Below are 23,473 nucleotides of genomic sequence, written 5' to 3' on the forward strand. Positions count from 1 at the left end.
TGAGCTACCCAGGCATCCCTATTTTTTTTTTTTTTAAGGCTTTATTCATTTGTTTGAGAGACAGCAAAAGCTGAGGGGAAAGGCAGAGGGAGAGGGAGAAGCAGACTCCTTGCTGAATAGGGAGCCTGATGTGGGACTCGATCCCAGAACCCCAAGATCATGACCTGAGCCGAAGGCAGATGCTTCACCGACTGCACCACCCAGGTGCCATCAGAACATTTTGATAGTTTTTAAAGCCATAGGACTGAAATCTGCAAGGGGACATGTGAGGAGAGCCGAGGCAGGTACTGGACCTCGGGGCTGCCAGCGCTGGGAGGAAGGAGCCTAAGAGGGAGCAAGCAGAGAGGCAGGAGGCACCCGGGGCGAGTGTGGCGTCCTGGAAGCTAGGCAAAGATGCAGACACAGGGCCCAGCGGCAGCCAGGTTTGGATGGCGAAGGTGGAAATGCGCGGAGGACGTTCAAGGGCCAGTGTTGTCCTGCCTCTTCGGAGACCAGGTGTGGAGCCGGGGCTGAGCTCCTTGGTCACGGCCCGAGTCTTATGGTGGAAGGGGCAGCAGGCAGGAGATTTTGGGGGGTGGCTGGGCTCCTAAGGAGTGGCTGGGGGCTGCCCTGGATGGGGGGTGACCTGTTGTCACCCCAGCTGCGAGCTCCGGGAGGGTGTATGGAGAGAAGTCTGGGCCCCAGACCTGTGGGAAGCGGGGCAGGGGCGGCTTGGCTCGTCTCCATCAGCTGGTCTTTAATCCCTGGGCAGAAAGGAGGTTTTTCTCTCTGGAGGGGCTGACTTCCGGGCCCCTGGGTCAGACGACCTCTCCGCCTCCCGCCAAGCCCCTTGGGGAGCTCAGTGCGGCCGGATGGGATAACCTGCCCGTGATTAGAGTTTCGGAGGAGTGTTCTGTCTCCTCAGGAAGGATTAGGGAGATTTCTTTTACCACCTCTTTGAAACAGGGCCAAGATTGAAGCTTGTTTTATAATCACCGGGGCCCTAAGGACAGGCTTCCTACAAAAGATTGTTCTAATAAAGCTCTCCTCTCCACATAGCTCTTTGCCCAGCCCCAGGGCCCATGACCTTCCTCCTTCCCCGCCAGGGCTCAGCTCCCAAGTATCCTGCAGGAGCATCCTTCGGGTGGAAGAGACCTGTAGCCACCAAGACATAATTATCCACCTTTCCTCCACTCCAGACACGGGCAGGCAGCTATGCCTTTTAACCCACATACAACAGTGTGGGGCAGGTCACTGCCATTATCCCCATTGTAAGGGTAAGAGAATTGAGGCACAGAGAGGGAGGAGGTCCTGTACAAGGTCACACAGCCACAAGTGGGGGATTGGGATTTGAATCCAGGACTCTCTCCCACTACACTCTGCTGCATATATCCATTTATATTTCTGTTCGGCACATTTTGTTTTTCCTTGGTAGTTCCTTTCTCCATATCCATCTGTACTACTAGAAGGGGAATCCATGAATATAAAACATGTCTGATTTATCTTTATAACTTCCGAGGGTTGGGCTTTGAGTCAGCCTTGGACACAAGCCCTGGTTCCCCGACCTTCAAGCTGTGTGACTGTGGGCAAGTTTCTTAACCTCTCTGAGCTTCAGTAAAGGACCAGTTAATGGGAAATAGTCAAATATGCCTCAAAGGATTATTAGAGGCTTCAGTGAGAAAATGCATGTGACATGCTGGGCACAGTGCTGGCCAGAGTGATGGGAATGTGTTTCGGGGTGGCCTGTTTCTGCCCTGCTCGGAGACAGAGCTCATAAAGAAGATGAAGGAATAAAATCTGGGTGTTTGTGTGGAGGCATCATGGGAGGGACAAGGCGTTGGGCAGACAGAATCGATTCATTCCTGCATTCATGTGGTTCATTCAGTGTTTCTTGAGCCCTTACGGCGTGCCAGCAGGAACAGGACAGATGAGCCCCCTTCCTCGTGGAAATGACTGTCTGGGGGGGAACCAGAAAACACGCAGGGAGACAAATAACAGCACAGAGGGGATTTTTGCCAGTCGGCGGATGTTGTAAGAAGTGAGTTAGGTTGATGTTAAGGAGGTGAGGAAACGGGGTGCTGTTTCAGCCAGGATGGTCAGGGAGGGCTTCTCAGGGGAGGTGACGTTTTAACCAAGCTCTAGATGATAAGCAGGAGCTGGTCATGAGAAGATCTGGGGGACCAGCATTCCTGGCAGAGGGAACAGCAGGTGCAAGAGCCCACAGCTGGAACGAGCTTTGAGTAATTAAGGAACAGCCAGGCCTGTGTGGCTAGAGCGAGGGCGTGGCCGATGAGGCTGCAGGGGTTGACAGGGGCTCTGTCAGGCAGGTAAGGGAGGTGGGGGGCTTGGGTTTTATTCTGGGTGCTCTGGGAAGCTGTTCAGAGTCTAAGCAGAAGGGTGGGAAGAGGATGAGCTCATCACACCGGCTCTGGGTGGAGGAACTGGCACAGGTATGAGAACTCAGGGGATAAGTGTAATGGTGTGACTGGCAGGGGCAGTCAGGGAAGGCTTCTGGGATGAAGAATGCATTTGGCTTCCACCTTGCCCGAGGTTAGATGTCATTCATTGATTGGTGTCTGCTGTTACAGACGCTGTGAGGAGGGAGGGGCCTCACTGTCTCACCCACCTGCATGCTCAGGTGCAGGGTGTCCGTGGGTAAGAGCTGGTCAGTCGTGATTTGTCAGGCGCGGCTGCAGGAAGCTTCTACAGGAGTTTTTCAGGAAGCAGCTTTGGACACTGGCGTTACAGGGACAGGCAGAAAACCTCCAGTCCTGCCCTCATGGAGGAGACAGGTGAGAACAAGGGAACTGCCAGTGGTCAGTGGCACATTGGGCCTCAGCTCCGGGGACTGTCCTGGGGTGATGGCAAAGACACCTGTGTATCCCCTGTGGCTAGCGTTGGGCCTGACCCGTGGTAGTGATTCTGGGGGTCAGGAAGGAAGGAGGACTGAAGCTGGGCACATGCAAACGCAGCCAGTGCCCTCTTGCCTGAGTCCCAGACTCCCCACCGGCCTCGGCGGATCGCCTCTCTGTGTCCCCAGCTCAGTGCTCCGAGTTACATCGCTGAAAGGCTGGGTCTTGCCACTCTTTGTACCCAATGTCCTGATTGCAGATTGCTGGTTTCCTAACCTTTTTTCTCACTCAGGGCCTTTGTGTGTGCTGAGCTCCCTGCTTAGAACACCCTTCTTTGCGCCTCGGCAGGGGCAGATGGTGCCTCATTGACCTGGTGCAGTTTACGCATGTGTTTTATGGGGGCTACATGGGGCTTTCAGGAAACTTTGGACTATATATCAACATGGAGCAATTGGGAGATTTCCCAGGAAGTGCTGAATTTCCAGCTTCTCTTGGAAAGTAGGATGCTTTAGTCTTCCCAGCTGTATGGTGGGGTGGCTGGCATCTTCAGGAGCGCCCCCGGCTGGTGCCACAGAGCCTCAACCTGGCCCCGCCTCCTCCTTTTTTTTTTGGAAAGAGAGAGAGTGAGGCGGGGAAGGGAGGGGTAAAGGGAGAGGGAGAATCTTAAGCAGGTCCATGCCCAGTGCAGATCCCGTCACGGGGCTCGATCTCACGGCCCTGCGATCATGACCAGAGCCAAAATCAGGAGTTGGACGCTTCACCAACTGAGCCACTCTGGTGCCTCCAACCTGACCCTTCTGTTCTTTTACAAGAGCTCGAGGGCCCTGCGTTACAGATGAGTTTTATCTGGTTTTGCACACTGGGTCCTGCTCGAGATTTCATATGATGTGAAGGTTTACCTGCGGAATCCGGAAGGCCCCTGAGCGAGCCGCTTGTCAGAACGACCACACTGAGGTCCAGAGAGGAACAGGGTCTTGCCCAAATTTGCCCAGCAAGCTGCAAACCTAGTTTGTTGCTCTAAAAGGGGTAAGACTCAGCTTGGGGCAGAAACTTGGGTCACGGTTGCTCTTCTCTGGGGCTGCCTTCCTCCGCCCCTCGCAGAAGACACCGGGACACTGCCGGCCCCCCATCTGGCCACGGGGCTGCCGGTCGGTGCCAGAGGCGGCCCTCGATGGGACAGCTGGTGGGCAGCCGGAGGCCCAGTGTCCAGCTTCCGAGAGTGGGCGCTCAACATCTGTTCACCTCCCTCCGCGGCTGGCAGCTTTCCCCTGTCTCTGATTTTGGGGACTTTGAGAATGAAATTGGGGGGGGTGGAGGACCTAGAACAATCTCTTCCCCACCCGGGGCTCCCTCGCCCCCCACCCCCCGCTTGGGCTGCACCCGGGGCTCTCTGAATGCCTCAGCTCATCCACTACCTCCACATGGGCAGGCTTTGCTCCGCCAAACACCGGCAAGCTAAAAATAGTCTTGCCCCCTCTGGCCATGTAATTGGAGGCGGGACAGCTGGTTTCGATAAGCAGGAGAGCTCTGTGCTCTGGCCAGCTGCCACCTGCTTTCATTGAACACAGATTGCCTCCGTGGAAACAGCCCGGTTGCCGGCTCTCCCTTTTCCTGCTGACTTTGAGTGGGTTGAGCTCTGCACTGAGCCCGAGTGCGCCTCCAGGAGCAGGGCAGTGGGGTCTGGCTGAGCCTCTACCCCACCGGGTAGTCACGTTGGATCTGCCTGATTTCATCAGGCTCGGGAGGCTTTCTTTCTCCCAGAGATCTTCCTGCCGACCCTAGAACATTCCTTCTTGTTTGATGGTTTATTCTTTCATGTGTTCAAGAAGTGATTATTGAGGTCTACTGTGCTTTAGGCCCTCCTCTAGGTCTGGGGATAGGGCCGTGAATCAGACCGACAAAAGTCTGTGTCATTGTGGAGATTACTTTCTGGGGGGGGCAGACGGCTGATAAACATGTATAGAAATCTGTAACAGTACAATGTCAGACAAGGATAAGTGCTCAAAAGGAAGCAAAACGGAGAGATGTGTGGATTGGGTGGGGTGCTTGGTGAGAAGGAAGGACTTAATATGAAGAGCTGGGGGACAGGGTTTCCAGGTAGAGGGAACAGCAAGTGCAAAGGCCCTGAGGTAGGTAGGAGTGTGACCTTTTTGAAGAAGCAGAAGATGGTGGGTGTGGCTAAAACATAAGTGAAAGGTAGAGGAGATGAGATTGGTGAGGGTGGCAGTTCACGTGGGGCATTGCCATTGTGAAGGCAGAGTTTGGATCTTTTTCTGAGAGTAAGGGGAAAACCCACTGGAGAGTTTGACTAGGAGAACGACATGATCTGATCACCGTGAGCTCTCTTCCTCTTCACAGTCGTCTTTTTTGGCTCTTATTTCTTCCTGCCTGTTTATTTCTTCTTTCCTTCTGCTCATCCATTCATGTTGCCATCCATCATCTGTCCCCCCACCCATCTGCCCGGGTCTCTCTCCATGTAGTGTCTACCCATCCCCCCTATTCTCCCCTCCACCCACCTGCCCACTGGTCTTTCCAGCTACCTACTCATTTGTCTATCAGGTCATCCATTCGTCTACCTTCCTGTTCACTTACCTCCGCACCCGTGTGTCCATCCACCCATCCTCCCTTACTAGCTCCTTCCTTCCCTCCCATGCATCCATTGACCCTTCCTTCCCTCTTATCCATTTGTCCATCCATGTACCCATTCAGGGCACCTGAGTCAGGGCTGGGCGTCTGGTCCCACCCACCCCTCTGCCCCTGGTCCTAGGGAAAAGCACAGGGTCTCAGCACAACCCCCAGGGCTGTGGGCTCCCAAGCCTTGCTTTCCTGTGGGACGTTCTCGTGATCCCTCGCAGGAGTGGGTAGGGCCAAGCCGGTTCCGTGCTGGTCTCTGTGTTCCCAAGCCTGGCGAGTTTCTCTCAACTGTGTCTCATGTTCCTGGCAGTGAGTTTGTTGCCTGGCTTCTGGAAATCGGTGAAATCAGCAAGACTGAAGAAGGTGTGAACTTGGGCCAGGCCTTGTTGGAGAACGGTATCATCCACCATGGTGAGTGGGGGCTGGGCCCGGGTGGGCCAGGGAGGGGTGTGAGGTTGGGGGGGTGGAGGGAGGCACAGGTCAGACCGCAGCAGTGCTGCGCTACCCCTAACGCAGGGGCTGTCACTACCTGTCTCTGTAGCTGCCCCGTTCCCCTAGACAGAGTGTAGACTTGGGATGCGGATGCCCTTCTAAATCCGTTCACGGGGCTGGAGAGCCCTGTACTCACCTGGGACACTAGCAAAGCAGGGACACCGCGAGAAGTCCCTTCAAAAAAGAGCAAGAGCCATTTATGTTTTTGTCATTCAGTCAGTATTTACTGAGTGCCTGCTACATGTCAGGCACTGTGCACACAGCAGAGAACAGGCCAGAGGAAAACGTCTTTGTGGGGTTGATGTTCTAGTCAGAGGGGGTAGGTGGTAAAGAAAAGAAGTAAAACCTGTGTATGCAGATGGCGCTCAGTGCTGCACGAGGGGGGTGGTTGGACGGCCTCTCTGAGAAGGTGCCGGAGAGGTCGAGGAGCCGGAGAGCACTGGGGCTCTAGGCCAAGGGTCCAGCAGGTGCAGAGGGACCCCCCCGCCCCAGGAGAGGCAGCCATGTGTCCTGGGACCTGCCAGGTGGCCGGTGCTGCCACGGGAGGGGGCGTGGGTGCTGCTAGGAGATGTGGGCGGGTACGGGGCTGGGCATTGCATGGAAGGGGTGAGGTCCAGGACCGCCCGAGGGAGCGTGGGGTCTTCGGCTTTTGCTCAGAGCGCAGTCGGAAGCTGCCGCCGGGTGCTGAGGTGAGGGGAGCCATGCTGAGGCTCAGACCTGTGTGGGGTCCCTCTGGCCGCCACGTCAGCAGTGACCTCTTGTGCCACGGACAGCAGTGGGGGGCCTGGCAGGGGGCCGTGATGTTCCAGATGGGAGATGACCCCATGGCTTGGAGCAGGGTGGGACGCAGAGTCAGACTATTAATGTTTTGAAGGCAGAGCCTCCAGGATCTGCTAATGGATCCACGGTGGGGAGGGCCAGAAAGAAGAACCAAGGACATCCAAGGCCATCGTATAGAGAGGGTATCATAAATCCCGACTGTGTGGTCTCACACCCCAGCACCCACGGTCCCAACACATGCTTTGGCGACCGAGCACCAAGGAGGTGCTGGGCCAGGTGGGTCCCAACATAGGCTGGGTCAGGGCATTTCTGGGCCTCTCGGGAGACCTGCAGGTGCCCCGCCCCAAGCGGAGCAGGAAGACCTGGTTTCTGCAAGGGCGGGGGCGGGAGGGGGGCTTCAGCGAAATCGCATGTGGCACAGAGCCTGGCTGAGTGCAGGGCGATGAAGGGCGGGGGTGGGCGGAGGGCCCGTCCTCACTGGCCCCCTGGGTCCCTCCAGTGTCCGACAAGCACCAGTTCAAGAACGAGCAGGTGATGTACCGCTTCCGTTATGACGACGGCACCTACAAGGCCCGGAGTGAGCTGGAGGACATCATGTCCAAGGTAGGGACGCCGCCCGACCCCACAGCCCTGACCCCACGGACACTGCGGAACAGACCTGCACCCCAGTGGCCTGTGCTCCTCCTCCTCCCCCACCCGCCTGCTCTGTGCTGGGAGCCGTCTCTCCCGGCAGCCCAGACTTGGAGGCTCCTGAAGGATGTGGCCTGATCCCAGATCCTGCCTTTTTCTCTTTCAGGGCGTGAGGCTTTACTGCCGCCTTCACAGCCTCTACACCCCCGTAATCAAGTAAGTTACTCTCCCGGCTCCAGTTTCACCTCTGCCTCTTCTCAGCTGTGTGGCCTTGGGCTAGTCACTTAACCTCTCTGAGCCTCAGTCTCCTTCTCCATCAAATGGGCTAATCGTCACATCTACCCTCCATGTTTGTCCTTAGGGCTGAGTGAGCCACTCTGTGGGAGACGCTGCAGCGTGGTGGTGGAGGGTGTCCGTTCTGGGGCCAGTTTGAGTCTCAGCTGCTGGTGATCAGCTGTGTGACTTTGGGCAGAGTTACTAAGCCTCCTGGTGCCTCAACATTTTGCTCTGTGGAATGGGGATGATAACAAGATCCACTTCGGGGCCTTTGCACTTGCTGTTCCCTCTGCCTGGAATGCCTTTCTGTTATCAATTTGCATATTTACAACCTCATTCCTTCAAATGTCTCCAAATCTAAGGGGCCTTCCCTGCTCACTTCTCAAAGCCTCTGTGTCCTGTGTGCACGGTCCTCCTTACTTCACTTTGGCCTTTCTTCTTGAAACTTGACAGTGGTTGACGTGTTACGTATTTATTCCTTATTGATTTGCTGTCTTTCTTCCCCACTGGACTGTACACTCACCAAGGGCAGGGAGTCTGCTCGCTGCTGTGTCCCCAGATCCTTGCCCAGCCCCTAGAATGCTGCTGTCCTATAGCCCTTTCCACACTGTTAGCTAGGAATAGTATAGTAGCCATGAGTCATGTGTGGCTTTCAAACCCTTGAGATGGAGGAATGTGATTTTAGGTCTGATTTAATATTCACTGATGGATAAATGGGTACGTATTGGAGAGTGCAGAGTAGTTCTTCGTGAATGTTTGTTGCATGAATGTTGAAAGGTAATTAACCTCTTTGGCCTCTGATTCTACCTCTGTGAAATGGGCATAAGAATAACTCATGCCTGGGCACCTGGGTGGCTCAGTCAGTTGAACATCTGCCTTCAGCTCAGGTGATGATCCCGGGGTCCTGGGATTGAGCCCCACGTCGGGCTCCCTGCTCAGCGGGAAGCCGGCTTCTCCTTCTCCCTCTGCCTGAGTCTTTACCTACTTGTGCTCTCTTTCTCTGTCAAATAAATAAATAAAATCTCAAAAAAAAGAATAGCTCACACCTCTTGGGTTTGAGTGATGCCTGGCATATTGTGTGGGCTGTATAATTGCCAGCCATTGGTTCTTTTCTTTATTATGAAGCTTATGGTTGTGGATGAAGGGACGGAGAGTGCGACCTCATTCCTTTTTTTTTTTTTTTAAAGATTTTATTTATTTATTTGACAGACAGAGATCACAAGTAGGCAGAGAGGCAGGCAGAGAGAGAGGGGGAAGCAGGCTCCCCGCCGAGCAGAGAGCCCAATGCGGGGCTTGATCCCAGGACCCTGAGACCATGACCTGAGCCGAAGGCAGAGGCTTAACCCACTGAGCCGCCCAGGCACCCCACGACCTCATTCTTACCAGCTGCAGTTTCCTCCCCCCGAGTCTTGATGGCTCTTGTCCACTCTTAGAGGAACAGAGGGGATTCCAGCCTTGTCGGGGGTCAGGCCCTGGGAGCCCCTCACATCTGTAGACCAGCCCCTGCCTTCTCCATGCCCTTGAGAGAAGGACCTCCTGATCAGCCCCTAGAGAAGGAAGTGGCAGGGCCAGCACTTACTGGCATGTGGCCTGCCCAGCTCCCCAGTTCCTAAAGTCTAGAGAAACTCCCCAGCCAGACTTGGTCATCAGCCTGAGTGTGGCTGGCCGTGTAGACTCCTGTTTGCCAGCCTCGAGCCCCAGAAACGGTTGACTCACTGCAAGGTTAGCGCGACCCTTCGTTCCAAGACTGGGGGGGAATTTTTTTTTTTTTTAAAGATTTTATTTATTTATTTGACAGAGACAGAGAGAGACACCACAAGTAGGCAGAAAGGCAGGCAGAAAGAGGGGGAAACAGGCTCCCCGCCGAGCAGAGAGCCCGATGCGGGGCTCGATCCTAGGACCCCGGGATCATGACCCGAGCCGAAGGCAGAGGCTTTAACCCACTGAGCCACCCAGGCACCCCAAGAATTTTTTCTTTTTTAAAGATTTTATTTATTCATTTGACAGAGAGATCACAAGTGGGCAGAGAGGCAGGCAGAGAGAGAGAGAGAGAGGAGGAAGCAGGCTCCCTACTAAGCAGAGAGCCCGATGCGGGGCTCAATCCCAGGACCCCGGGACCATGACCTGATCCGAGGGCAGAGGCTTTAACCCACTGAGCCACCCAGGTGCCCCTGGGGGGGAATTTAGATGCCACACATCAGAGCATGTGCCTGGGGAGATCCCCAGGGGCCTCTGCTCCCCGATGTGCTCACATGTGCTCCCTCCTCCCGCAGAGACCGTGATTACCACCTGAAGACGTACAAGTCCGTGCTGCCCGGGAGCAAGCTCGTGGACTGGCTGCTGGCTCAGGTGAGCTGTCCCCCAGCCCATGGGAGCTGTCCCCCAACCTGTGCGATCTGTCCCCTCTGACCTGCGGGAGCAGCCTGCTCACTCTGCCCAGCACCGAGGAGCTGACTGGACTGCCGGCCTTGAAGTTGCTTTAAAGAGTTTTTTCTCTAGTTTTCACTCGTGTAAAATACACATCACACTTAACTGTCATAACCGTGGCTCAGCGTGCTGTTCGTGACCCGACGTCCGACGTCCCCTCACCTCGCTGGGAGCCATGCCCACCCTCCCTCTCCAGTGCTCTTTCATCTTGCAGAACTAAAACCCTGTCCCCGGTCAACACCAGCTCCCCTCTCGCCCCTCCCTGCGGCCCCTGGCAACCTCGCTTCTGCTTTCTGTCTCCAGGTGCTTGGCCACACTGGGTACCCCCGTGAGCAGGGTCACGCAGCCTTTGTCCTTCTGTGGCTGGCAGACGGCACTCAGCATCATGCCCTCAGGGCCATCCACATGGTGGCTTGGGTCAGAATTGCCTTCCTTTGCGAGGCTGAATAATATTCCGTCGCACAGATCGCCCACGTTTGATTTATCTGTCATTTATTATTATCCGTCTCTTAGTGTCTGCTTAATGGATGCTTGGTTGCTGCCACTGGAGACTTCCAGTTAAAACTGGGACAGTCCCGGCTGAGCTGGGACAAGTCGGTCTCATGTTGAGGCACCAGACGAGAGCCTCCACGGGGAGCTTGCCAAGTTACTCCTTTCGCGGAAGTTGCCCAGGGGACAAGGGCTGGGCAGCAGCTTGGTTTTGCTGCAACTTCCCGAAGGCTTTTGCTCCCCTGAGATGCTGCAGAAACTTCTGTCTGCCGGCCCATGGCTCCTGCCCCCAGGGCGCTTCCTCCGGCTGGGTTTTGTGCATTACCTCGTGGAGTCCTCCAGCCTGTTTATAGACAGGGACGCTGGGACCCAGAGAGGCTGAGCACTTGGTTCAAGGGTACACAGCCCCGTAGCGGCAGGGCTGGGATTGGGATGGGTCTGCCTCACCCTGCTTGTACCTCGGTTCTGCGAACTTTTCAGGGAGCTTGCGAGAGTGTTCATTTGTAAATCTGTAAAGAGAGCGTATTGGCTGCAAAGACGAGGAGACAACTGTGAAATCAAAACGGATAAGTGTTTAAACGTTTACAGAATGCAGCTTTATGTCAGCCTCCTTAATTGTTAAATTTAGCATTCATAAAAACCTCATTCCATTTGAAAACAATTTGCTGGCGGGATTTTCTCATGTCACACAATTCCTGATGATTGCCTAGAAATCGTAGCCAATCTGTAAAGTAAATGTTTCTTGGCGCCAAATGACTTCAAAAGCAGGTTTAGAAAAATCCTTGAAAAATTATTTTCAGCCCCAAACAGCATCTTTAATGTAGGATGTGGGTGTATTTTAATATGTTTGCTGTGGTGTGGGATGCTAAGACCCGGGAGGTCTTAAAACAGCCCTGGAATTGGAATTCGGTTTTGCACATTTGCAGGCGCAGAGTGCTAACCACTGTGCGACACTGCCCTCCTCTTATGGCTCCCGACACCAGCTCCCAGCATGTGACTGATTTCTAGTAGCCAGGCTGGCCTGGGTCAGATCCCAGCTCTGCGTCTTCCTAGCAGAGTGCTCTTGGTCAAGCCTCTTAGCCTCTCTGTGCCTCACTTTCCACACCTGCAAAATAAAGCTAAAAACAATACCTTCCCTGTTAGATTATTTTGAGGATTCAATGAGTTAATCACATAAAGTGCTTAGTTAGACTGGCACCTGGCACAGAGGAATTGCTCAGTAAATGCGACGGTTGTTATAATTCCTTATCTCCCGCACGAGGGATTCAAGGCGGCTCCAAATTACATGCGGTATGGAAGGCTGGAGAATATGGAAGGCTGGAGAACATGCAGGGGGTTTGGGGGCACAGGGACAGTGAGATCAGGAAACAACCAGCAGGGGGTGAGGGTAGGGCAGGGGGTGGGGTGGGGGGAGTCCTGCCTCCGGAGTGTTCTGCCCCAGGTGAGGGTGACACGGGGTGATTTTCTTTGTGGTTTAGGTTCTTTGCTTGGAGCCTAGACCTGCCTGGGTCCGGGCTTTCAGAAACGGCTGCTTCTCCCCAGCTCGGCCCTTTCTGTGGCCTCATGTTTCCCGAGCTCCACTGGTGCTCACAGCTGTGTGTGGGTTCCAAAGCGTGATGTGGACTCTGCCCTAAGTGGTGAGTCCCCGCCTGAGTTGGGAGTGAGATGGGTCCCCGAGATGCTGAGATGTCAGTGGGTCTGAGAAATGCCTGGAGATGGGGTGCACGGGGTGCGCTGCTATGGGGCAGGATGGGAGGCAAGGATGCGTCCTGGGGCATTGGTGCGCTGGGAGGCGGGAGGTACCCTTTACGGGATGGGGAGGCTGGGGGAGGTGTCCCCAGTTGCCTGGGAAGATCAAGAGTTCTCCTCTGGTGCAGGAAGGCACTGACTTTGGGGTGCCCGCTGGACTCCCCCGTGGGTGGGTGGAGGGCGGGGGAGGACTGGCATGCCAGTCGCTCCGTTCCTGGTCAGCTTTGGCAGTATTTAAAATGAGCAGTCGGGGGAGGGTGTGGAGCAAGTCAACAAGAGGGCTAATTAGCTTCTCCCTTTCTTTGAGCACCTACTGTGTACTGGGCACTGGTTCAGGTTCCGGGGACACAGCGGGCTGGTGGCTCGAGGCACCGGCAGAGGAAAGAAAGCATCCATGGGCCCATGTCAGGAGCCCTGGCCCCAACGATGGGCAACTAACAGGTCCTCTTGGAGCTCCATTTCCATAACATGGTGGTGGGGGGAAGGGTCTGGCCCCGAAAGGATTCCTTTCTCACGGTGTAACCTAGGGCAAGTGCAAGCCCGTCTGTGCCCCAGGCTCTTCATCTGTTAAATGGGATTAAGGGGAGTGACCGCCTCTGGGTTGACCCTTGAGAAGGAGGGAGATGGTGCAGCATCTGGTATGCTGCGGGTCAATAAGAGGCATCTGTGGACATTGTCCCGGGGCTTCCCAAGTCTTGGGCAGGGAGCCTCCTGTAGCCCTGGGTCCCTTACCCCCCGGAGTGTTCTGTCACCCGGCCCAGCTCTGCCTTTGCCACTGGCATCCCAGGTGGTTCTGGGTAGAGATGTTTTGTGGCTCCCTGAGTGCTGGGTGCCATTGGGGAGGTGGGTCACCTTGACGGGCACCACTGCTGCCCACTGACGTTCTAGTGAGGGACAGACCTTAAACCACACCCACTTATCAGGAGGGACCCCAAGGACCAGGAATCCTTGGTGCTGATTCTCCTGAGAGCCGTGGCGGGAAGGGAGGAGTTTGTTTCAGACTGTGGCAAGTGCAGCACCGGTATCACGCAAGGTCATGGGAGTGTAACGGGATGAACATTTTGGGAGGATGCATGGGGGTGGGGAGTGGGGACTGGGGGCTACTTTAGGGTGTCCTCTGAGGAGCTGACTTGGGCACTGAGACTTAAAAAAGCCAGGACAGGGCCTTCCAGGGGGAGGAAGGAGCAAGTGCAAAGGCCCTGAGGTGGGGGCATGTAGTTTGTGAAAGGACTAGCAAGGAGGCCAGCATGGCTGGAGCACTAGCACGGGGGCTAGTGGGCGGGTGGAGGAGGTGAGGGGAGCGTGGCGGTGCAGCGGGACAGGGCTGTGTGCCTGTGCCTTCCTCTGGGAGGGGAGAAAATGGTGATTTGAGGTTTTCCCACAAATTGGTGGGATGTGGGGTAGGGGACTTCCTTTTCAGGTGTCCAGGGTCAGAGTATTCCACAGTTAACTTGAGAATCCTGTTCTTGTCCTAACTTTAGGAGCCTCCCTGTGGGTCCTCCCTGTGGGAAGGGGGACAGGGATGGGCTGGCAGGCCAGACTGTGAGTGCCTCAGAAAGCCAGGTGGGCTCCAGACGCCTGCCGGGGGCCTCCCACGCTGCGGAGCGGGCGCCTGCTCGCCGCCTGGGCCCCGGCTGTGCCTCCCCTGCTGGCCCCGTGCAGCTGGGGGTGGCCGCTCCGGATGTCGCCTCTCGCATGGACGGCCGCCTCCCCTGGCTGGGCTCTGTGCACGCAGCCTTCCGGCCACTGGCCTGGGGTCCCACGGGAGAGATTTGTCTTCCTCGAGTCGGCCAAGGCGTGACATCCGGAGGCCAGTGGCTCCCTCAGGCCCCGTGCTCTGAGTCCTGCAGCCCCTGGCATTTGTTTCTCCTTTAGCTGGGCAAGTCTCTCCCTGGCCCCTCGGTGGCTGGCAGAGTAGGTGGGGGACAGTCGAGGCGACGGCCTCTCGAAGCCCCTTCTCGCTTCGGGAGTCCGTTCCATGAGCGGTTGTTGGGCCCCGCGGCCATCTGAATGTAGCTGAAGCTCACTGACTGTGGCCGCAAGCTCCTACATGATTTGGCCCCTGCTGACAGCAACTTTATTCAATTGCCAGATATTTATTGAGCACCTCCTGTATGCCAGGCCTGAGTTCTAAGCCCTTGGGATTCCACAGGGAACACAGCAGATCAAACTCCTTGTCCTGATGGAGCGCACTCACCCCCTCCCTGGTGGCGGGGCTGCCTTTTGTGACGCAGGCTTTGTCCCACCCCTGGACCTTTGTCCATGCTGTTTTCTCTGTCTGCCACCCAGCTGTTCTGCCCATCCCCCGCATCCCCAGCCGTGCCACACAACTCACATGGTTTCCCTGATGAACTGAGATTGTGGGGTTTGCACGGACCAGAAACAGATTCTGGCTGACTAAAGGGAAGGGGGAAGAAAAGAGCAGATGGTAAAGGGTAAAGAGCCCCCACAGAGTTAGGGGAGACCCAGGACCCAGCCTCACAAAGCACTGGCACCAGGAAGTGCCCAGCATCTTGGGAGCGGGTGCCAAGAGCCCCTTCTTCGGGGCACTGTGGGGAGAACCACACCAGCTGTTCCCTGTCCTCGGGTTCCTCCTCCGGTCACGTTCCTGGGGCAGAGGGCATCACCGTAGCTCTGCACGGACCGTGTGTCCTCAACCCTGGCCTGGGTTGGTGGTGGTGGGGCAGTTGTATGAGAAAAACTGAGGAGCTGTCCCATCAAGACGACATTCCACATGGGAGAGTCGGCCCCAAAGACGGGCCCTGTGGGCCATGATCGTTCATGACTTCAGTTTTGGGTTGGACGTCACTTCCTTGGAAAAGCCCTGAGAGGTGAAGCGGACTTCAGCTGTACCGGTTAGGAGTGTGTTCCTTTGCAAGAACAGAAAACCCAACTAAACAGTGGCCTGAGCAGATAATTGTGCCCCATACCAGTCATGCCACATGTCAAGAACCTTCTGTCCTTCACTCTGCTGTCCTCAGCATCGTCTGCCACCTTGGTCACTGCATAGCCCCTTAGACCTACATATATCAGTCACTTCCTCATGCGACTTTGTCCCCAGTAGGGGATGTGGTACTGCTTTCCTCTTTTTTCAGGGAGGAAGGTATTTTCCAGAATCCCGTGGTAGCCTTCCCGAGGTATCTCGCTGGCTATAGCTAGGTCAGTTAGGACTTGGACTTCATTGCTAGTATCAAAGATCCTAACTACAGAGGCTGATATAAATTAGGAGTTGATTTTCCATTGCTGTGAGAGAAGCCTAGAGGTGGGTGGGCTAGAGCTGCTAGGGCAGCCTCAGGAGACCTTCGGGTCTGTCTCTCTTCCTGCTCTGCCATCCTTAGCATGTTTTGGTCCTTGGTATTATGGTCTAGGATGACTGCAGGAGCTCCAGCCATCACATCTTTATTCCAAGGAGGAGGAGGAAGAAAAAAGAAGGACCAGGGACAACAGGTTTTTCCAGAGCTCCCTACCAGTGATTTCTGCTTATATCTCATTGGCCACCTCTCACTGCAAGGGAGCTGGGTTTTGTGAACCCCTGGATGGATATGTTGCTGTCTTCAACGGTGACAGCTTCATTGCTAGCGTGGTATTGGTGAAAGGGTTATTCCTAGGCAGCCAACAATATCTGCCACATCAGATCTCCATTTCTCCTTTGTGGTATTTATGGCACGATACACAGTGGCTTTATCCCAGCTACTATTGATTTTCTTGTGTGGGGTTTATTCCTAATAGTCATAGACGTGTTTGGTCAGTACCGCAGTATGTAAAACAGACACAGATCCCTGCCCCCGTGGAGCCTCCATTCTCGGGGTGATGGTGGGCTTTTCGCAGCCTCGCTCAGCCCCTCCAGTGTCGGTGCACCTAACACCCTCCCCTTCTTGTTTTGTTCCAGGGTGACTGCCAGACGCGGGAGGAGGCAGTGGCGCTTGGCGTGGGCCTGTGTAACAATGGCTTCATGCACCACGGTAATCTGCCCCTTCCCTTCAGCCCAGCCTCCTGGGGGGGGGCGCGGTTTGCCCTGGAACAGAAAAGCTAGTAGGGACCCTGGTCCCTGGGGCATTTCATGGGGGAGTGGAGGGAACCGAGGCCCAGAGAGAGCAAGTGGTGGGCTGGAGGCTGCTCAGCCTGCCCACGGAGGAGCCCAAGCTAGATGCCGGCTCTGTGGGCCTGTAGACCGAGGGGGGCTTGGGGTGGCTCAGGAAGCCCACCCCACGCCCCTCCCTCTTCTGCCCCGATGGTGACGTCACCTCAGGGCTTCAGTAGGGACCAAGGTGGCTGGTAACGGTTGGCTGGGAAAATGGACTGGCTTTGAGGTCAAATCTGTGGGCTTCCTGGGCCCTTCTCCTGGATGGGACGTGGTCTCCGGGTGGGCAGCGAGGTTAGATCATGCGGGGCTGGCCCACGGGCTTCCACATGGAGGAGAAGAGAGGGGTCTGTGGGGACAGAGCGCAGGCCGGTTGTAAGTGAGAGAGGAAGGGAGCCTGGCAGGGACGTTCACACCGCTTTTCCGGGCCTGACCCCTTAGATAAGTCGCTCTCCTTCCCACCAGAGAAGCACGGAAGAGGGGTAGAGAGGCGGGCAGTCCTGAGATGGTCCCGAGGTGGGAAGGTGGGCCGGAGGGAGGAACGGGTTCCAGTGTCACCATTTCAAATTAACACAGCAGTTGATACGCCGTGTGTCTGGCCTCCTGCTGAGCACTCCCCATGGGTTCGTTAGTTTAATACTGAATTGAGTCTTTAATGTTGGTATTAATATCATCCCTATTTATAATCGAGGAAATGGAAGCCCGGATAGTTAAGATAGTGGCTCAAGGTCACACAGCAAGTAGGAGCTGGGATTTGAACCCAGGCTGGCGGGCTTCACCGGCTGCACACTCCGTCACTGAGCTCTGTGACCTTCCCACTTACTGGCCCTGGGGGGAGCCCTGAGGCTCCTACCCTTTCAGCAGGGCGGGTAGACTTAACTCCCAGCAACCAGCCTTTCTTCTAGAACGCTCCCCAGGGCCTTGGCTCTTGCAGTTTCCCTGGCCTGGGGTGCCCTACCTGCCTCATACCCCCGACTTACTCGGTGTTTCTGTTTGGTTCGCACCTCCCGAGGCCTCCCCCAGCACCCGGGCTGCACGGCTTTCTCCTTCCTATCTCCATGCTTGGCTCGGATTCATGCTTCTTCACAGAGCTGTTCTCTCCCTGTCAGACTAATTCCTCGCTTCCCTCGTGTGGTCGTTCCTGCTGCTCGCCTCCAGCCCTTGCCTTCCCAGGGCAGGCACTGTGCTAGGCTCCGGGGACAGAGCGGTGAGCAGGGCAGACCGGAGTCCCGTCCCCGGGAGCTCACAGCCACGTGTGCGTGCACCAAGCAGTGGAATCAGTCCGTGTTCCGGAGCAGCGTGGGCGCGTGAGGAGGACTCCGGCTTTCATCCCGCTGTGCTGGGAGGCCCGGCAGGGTTCTGAGCAGAGGAGGGCCGTGGAGCGCGTCTGCGGGGCTGAGGGTGGAAGTCGAGAGGCCAGCGCAGAAGCGACTCCGACCCCATGGGAGAGTTGCTGTGGCTTGGGCCCTGGTGGTGGCAGCAGAGGGGTGAGATTCTAGAAGGTCTCTTGGTCATTCCTTCTCCCAGCTTCTGCTTTGTGCTCCAGCTCAGAGGTTAGCAAACCCTCCCTGCGAAGGGCCAGATACTAAATATTTCAGGCTTTGTAGGCCACGGGGGTCTGTCACAGCTCAGCTCTGCCATCACAGCATCGAAGCTGCTACAGGCAGTACTTCAATAAGTGGGCGTGGCTGTGTGCCAATAAAACTTTATTTAGAAACACAGGCAGTGGGCCGTAGTTTTCTACCCCTAGTCTCGCTGCTGGGTTTGCTGTCGCTTCAACAGGATGCGAGGTTTGCCAGCGTATCCCCTGCCCTGTAGCCGGCAGGCCTTGTTCCAGCCCTGACTCGGCTGACTCCCAGTAAACCTCTGGGCCTCTCTGGGCCTCCGTTTCCTCATCTTGTCACTGGATCCCCTCCTCCTCTGAGCTCAGCATGCCCATGCCTCTGTGCGGTTAGGCATTAGGACGCACTCCCAGCTGCCCGTTTCGCCAGCGAAGATGGGCAGGTCAGGCCCAGCCAGAGTCATTCCCGTCCGTCAGCTCCTGTCACCAAAGTCCCTCATTCCCAGAAGCCGCTCCGTTCCCTGCGGGGCCCTCTGACAGCTCTATCCTTCCCGCCGATCAGCTGAGCAGAACCTCTCATTTGTGGGTGAAAGTAATTAGGGGTCCACCCCTGCCGCTATTCTGGGAAGGCTGCTGGCTGAGGACATTCTGCGGGTGGGGGCGTGGGGGAGGGGGACTCCCAGGCAGTGCCAACACCCTCGGGGCCCCTCAGGGACAGAAACTGCAGGGCGTAGCCCCTGCTCCCCCGCTCCCTGCCACGAACTCAGAAATAAGCTAAAATAGGAAAGGGCCAAATCCCAGGGTTGTGGCTGCAGCAAAATGCAGGTTAGGGGGCAGAGCGGAGGGCGGCGGTGGGGCCCGGGTGGGGCCTCCTGCGGCGTCTGACCCGAGCTCCCGGGCCCTGAAGTGTCTTTAAGCACATATGGGGAAGCTGAAGCTCACCGTCTCATCCCCCATCCCTCTGGAAGTTGGTGCTGTCAGGGTCCCCCCAGATGAGCACGTGGAGGCTCAGAGAGGCCCAGAGGATGTGAGGTCGGGCAGGGGCTGGCAGGGGTCTGAGCCCGGCCAGTGGCCTTGAGGGAAACCTGCGTCAGTGGGTGGTGGGACCTCACCTGGCTGTGGTCCTGGACTCGGGGATTCCAGCTCTTTCCCCAGACATTTCAGCCAAGACACAACATCGTGCTTCCTCCTCCCACTCCCAGAGTCTGTCCGCCTCGTGTTTATAGTGGATGTGAAGCCAGCCGGCCCCTGAGGCCTGGCTCCCCTGTTCTGGGCAAAAACAGCAATTTGCGCGTCTATTTTCTCCGAAGAGGTAGTGGGGGTGATGGGAGGAAGACGCAAACAGCTTGAGGTCCTGGGAAGGAAGGAGAAAGAAAGGATCGCCTCCTGCTGCTTTGCATGTAGTCACCAAATCTGTAGACAGCCTCTGTCTTCAGGGATGGTGGGGACATCTTGAACCTCAGGCAGCCGGTTTTCCTTCTTTCATGACTCCAAACACCGCCCTTCCCCCACCGAGCCTGGATTTCCCCTTGCTGCAATTCTCCCCTGCCCCCGCCCTGCCCTCTCTGTGACCTTGTGCAGTTCATTTAGCTTCTCTGGGCCTTAGTCTCCCTACCTGTAAAAGGGGTGCAGCCAGTCCATCCTGGTCTGAGGAGTAACCGCACCTAAGCCTGCAACCCCCATCCCTGCCGTGCCCAGCACTGGAAGAGACTTAGTTAAATTCTAACCTACAGGGACCAGATCACTGGTTGTGACTGGTTATTTGTATCCATTTTTCCGCCTTCTAGAACAGAGGTCAGAAAATTTCTCCTGTTAAGGCCCAAATAGTAAATATTGTAGGCTTTGTGGGCCATACAGCCTTTCACAGTCAGCTCTGTCGGTCACTGTGGAATGAAAGCAGCCCCAGACAATAAGTAAATAAATAGATGTGGTTGTGTTTTAATAAAACTTTATTTATAAAAAGAGGGAGTGGGTGGGCTCTGGGTTATAGGGCATGAGCTTGCTAATCCTCATTCTGAAGTGTCTCATCGTGGTTTCCCAGCTATCTCTGGTGGATTTGTTGGTGTTTGTTTTATGTTCTAGATATTTGCTCCTTGTTGGCTTTAGACATTATGATTTTTTTTGAATCTGCCATTTGCCTACAGTCTTGTTATTGAACTAAAGCCCTTAATTTCATGATACTGCTTTTTGGGGGAGGTCATGTATGAAATCTTTTTCTGCCCTAGGACAAAGATATTTTGCATTTTGTTTGGTGAGCGTTAGTTTCCCTGTTCATATTTAGGTCTTTCATCCATCAGGAATTTATTGTGATACATGGTTTGAGGTAGGGATCCAATTTTATTTTTTTCTCCCCAGTGAGTCAGTTTTTTCCTACATGCTCTGCAGTCCTCCCCGTGACCATCATTATCATAGGCTAAGTTCCCATAAACACACGGTCCTCTTATGTGATTTCCGTTTTCTTCCCCTGGCTCTTTATCTGTTTCTGCCATAATTCCACACTGTTTCTGTTCCTGCGGCTTTGTAATATGTCTTTTATAGCAGGTGGGGCAAGTTCAGATTTTTCAAGAGACGTCAGAAAGCCAGACATCTGTGCGAAGTATCCTCACCCGTTAGGGTTGGCACATGATTCCCTTTAATAAAACACCATGCTTGCCAAAGCAAACTTGTCTCGGGGTTGGCTCCGGCCTGTGGTTGCCAGTTGGCAAGTGCTGCTGAGCCTTCCCTCTGAGCCTGACCTTGTGCTGCGCGTCTGTGGGTTTGCAGTGCTGGAGAAGAGTGAGTTCAAGGATGAGTCCCAGTACTTCCGCTTCCACGCAGACGAGGAGATGGAGGGAACCAGCAGCAAGAACAAACAGCTTCGCAACGACTTCAAGCTGGTGGAGAACATCCTGGCCAAGCGCCTGCTGGTAGGAGCAGAGGGCAAGGGCTACCTCTGCCTCCCTGGGCCTGGCTGCAGCCCGGGAGCGGAGTGACCTGCCGATTACGGCTAGAAAAGTTGGGCTCGACTCGGAGCACCTGAGGATGGGGCTTCTACCCTTCATGGGCCAAGACTACCTTCTTTATGGAGAGATCAGGCTTGCTGGCTCCCTTTCTTTTCCTTTCCTTCTTCCCCCATCTGCCCCCCCGCCCCCGTCCACCCCACGTCCCAGCTTAGTGTCATGCGGAGAGGTTGGCCCCTGAAATGACTCATCCCAGATCCTATGCAAAGCCTTAGGTCTGCTGGCAGCGCCCTGTCCGTGTGCAGTTGCTGTAAATACCCTTACAGCTGCGGGGAACATTTACCAGCCCGCCCAGCTGTCTGTCCAGCCTTGCCCTCCAGGTCCTGCTTCTCTGCCTTCTGGTGATCAGCAGCCTCTGCCTTCATGCCTGGTCCACAGGAGGTGGCGAGAGGGAGGCTCAGCAGCTTAGGTCTCCTGCTACAGCCAGAGTTGGGGCTGACGTCCGACTCATAGGAAGATGGCACCATTAACTTCTCTCATGTGATGCTTACAGGGGGCCCATAAATATGGGGATTCCCATTTTTCCCACTAGAAAGCCCACCCGTGCTCCCTATCACACTTGGGATGAAATCCAGTCTCTTATCACGGTCTATAAGACTCTCCCTATCTCTCCAGCTTCATCTCCCCTCCTTCACCCGACCCCAGCCACTCCAATCTCCTGTCTTATCCTTGAGTACTATGGGCCTGACTCAGGGCCTTTGCACGTGCTGTGCCCTCTGCCCAGAACACTTTTTCCAGTTTCATAAAGTTCTGTTCCTCATTTCATTCAGGTCTCAGCTCAGTTAACTCCTCCTCTGGGACCCCTGCCACACCAGTCTGTCCCTTTAAGAGCTTTATTTGAACTCAGACTGTATACACTGCCTGCATCGCGTTCTGTATCTCCTCGCTCATTTGTCTGTAGTCTGTCTTCCCCACTAGATGGTCGGCCGTAGCAGGGCAGGGACTGTGTGTCTCGTCCAGCACTGTTTCCGGTGCCCTGTAAAGCACCTGGCTCGTATCACAGGCAGCAGCTCAGCAAATATTTGTTGAACAAGTAAATGCATTTCTCTGGCATTCCCCCTGCCCACAGAACCCCCAAACTTCCCAACCTGCCTGCCACCCTGCAGCGGGAAGGACTGCTTCTCCCTAAACTCCTTTCCCGTCCCCAAGTTCTTGGTGGCTGGACACCATTGGATCTGTTTTATTCATTAAGCCAGCGGATTGTTACTGAGCACGTACAGTTTGCCTGCAGTTGGGGGGACAGTGGTGTATAATGGAGCAGACTCGGTGCTCGGGTTGGGAGGAGACAGAGGAGACAAGAGTGAAAAGTAAAAAGGATGCAATCAGCACCAGGCTGAGGCGCGAGCTAGGTGGTGTGTCCTCCCTGGACAGGTATGTATTGAGCACCTACTGTGTACTGGGTGCTCTTTGTATTTAAGTTCATGCTGTTGTGCACCCCTAGTCCCTGGAGGGCTGGGGCATGCGGAGCTGGTAGGATCATAGTCTCGTGGGGACCGAGGGGGGCGCTGGCTGCCGGCCCCCCTCAGCATCTCACCAGGTCTCTCCTGCCTTGGGCCCTCAGATCCTACCCCAGGAGGAGGACTATGGCTTTGACATCGAGGAGAAGAACAAGGCCGTGGTGGTGAAGTCAGTCCAGCGGGGCTCACTGGCCGAGGTGAGGCCTCCCAGGGGGGCCACCCGCAGTGTCCATGGTTCCTCCCTGCTCGTGGTCTTGTGGGCATGCTCAGGCCAGGATGGGCTCCCCTGCGCTCTCTAGAGGGAGCCGCGAGTGAGTCCCCAGCTCGGGCTGGTCTCCCAGCCTGTATTCCACGAGCTCCCCTCGTGGCCCTGTGGGGAGGCGCAGGAGAAAAGCAGGTTTCTTAATTGCTCACCACAGCGGGGAGCGATGTTGCCCTGGGGGGCCCACTCGGGGTGTGCTCAGCCCCTGGGCTGGCTGTGTGCTGCCGAAATGCAGCCAGGGCTCCGAGGTGAGGAGGAAAGGAAGGCTAGTGACCTGGTGTGCGTGTCTCCTCCACCTCCTCCGCCAAGATGGCCGGCCTGCAGGTGGGGAGGAAGATCTACTCCATCAACGAGGATCTGGTGTTCCTGAGGCCCTTTGCGGAGGTGGAGTCCATCCTCAACCAGTCTTTCTGCTCCCGCCGCCCACTGCGCCTCCTGGTAGCCACCAAGGCCAAAGAGTGAGTGTCGCCGTGATGGGGTGTCCGACCCGTCTTCCTCTCAGCCTAAGGAGTTGCCCGAGTGCCCGGGGTGGTGGTGGGGGCCCGAGCTGTCCTGGTTCCCCGTGAATGGGGCCCATTCTAGGGCACGTGACACGAGGTTGCTACTTTCATCCCTTCAGGAGATGTTTACTGAGCATCTACTATGTGCGGAGTGGCGTTCCAGGCCCTGGGGATGCAGGCATGTCTGGATGGACACATTCCTATCCTTCATACCTCTCAGTCTAGGTGGGGCAGGAGACACACAAAAAAAAACAAAACAGAGAAGTGAGAGACGTAGTGAACCAGGTGGTAGTAAGCCTGGGCCA

At 55.7% G+C, this 23,473-nt stretch overlaps 1 protein-coding gene across 1 annotated transcript in view; it reads left to right on the plus strand.

The window, feature by feature from the left end:
• PREX1 (phosphatidylinositol-3,4,5-trisphosphate dependent Rac exchange factor 1) overlaps positions 1 to 23,473 on the plus strand; it is a gene marked incomplete at its 5' end in the record, with an annotated part of 175,206 nt that overhangs the window by 117,727 nt on the left and 34,006 nt on the right. Inside the window, 8 exons of the mRNA XM_080813368.1 lie at positions 5,776 to 5,876; positions 7,237 to 7,340; positions 7,534 to 7,583; positions 9,917 to 9,992; positions 16,198 to 16,270; positions 20,714 to 20,856; positions 22,511 to 22,603; positions 22,978 to 23,126. Of these exons, the coding sequence (XP_080669494.1) occupies positions 5,776 to 5,876; positions 7,237 to 7,340; positions 7,534 to 7,583; positions 9,917 to 9,992; positions 16,198 to 16,270; positions 20,714 to 20,856; positions 22,511 to 22,603; positions 22,978 to 23,126 (789 nt within the window). The remainder of the gene's footprint in view (positions 1 to 5,775; positions 5,877 to 7,236; positions 7,341 to 7,533; positions 7,584 to 9,916; positions 9,993 to 16,197; positions 16,271 to 20,713; positions 20,857 to 22,510; positions 22,604 to 22,977; positions 23,127 to 23,473) is intronic.

This window comes from Martes martes, assembly GCF_963455335.1.
Source record: "Martes martes genome assembly, chromosome: 9".
Lineage (NCBI taxonomy): Eukaryota > Metazoa > Chordata > Mammalia > Carnivora > Mustelidae > Martes > Martes martes.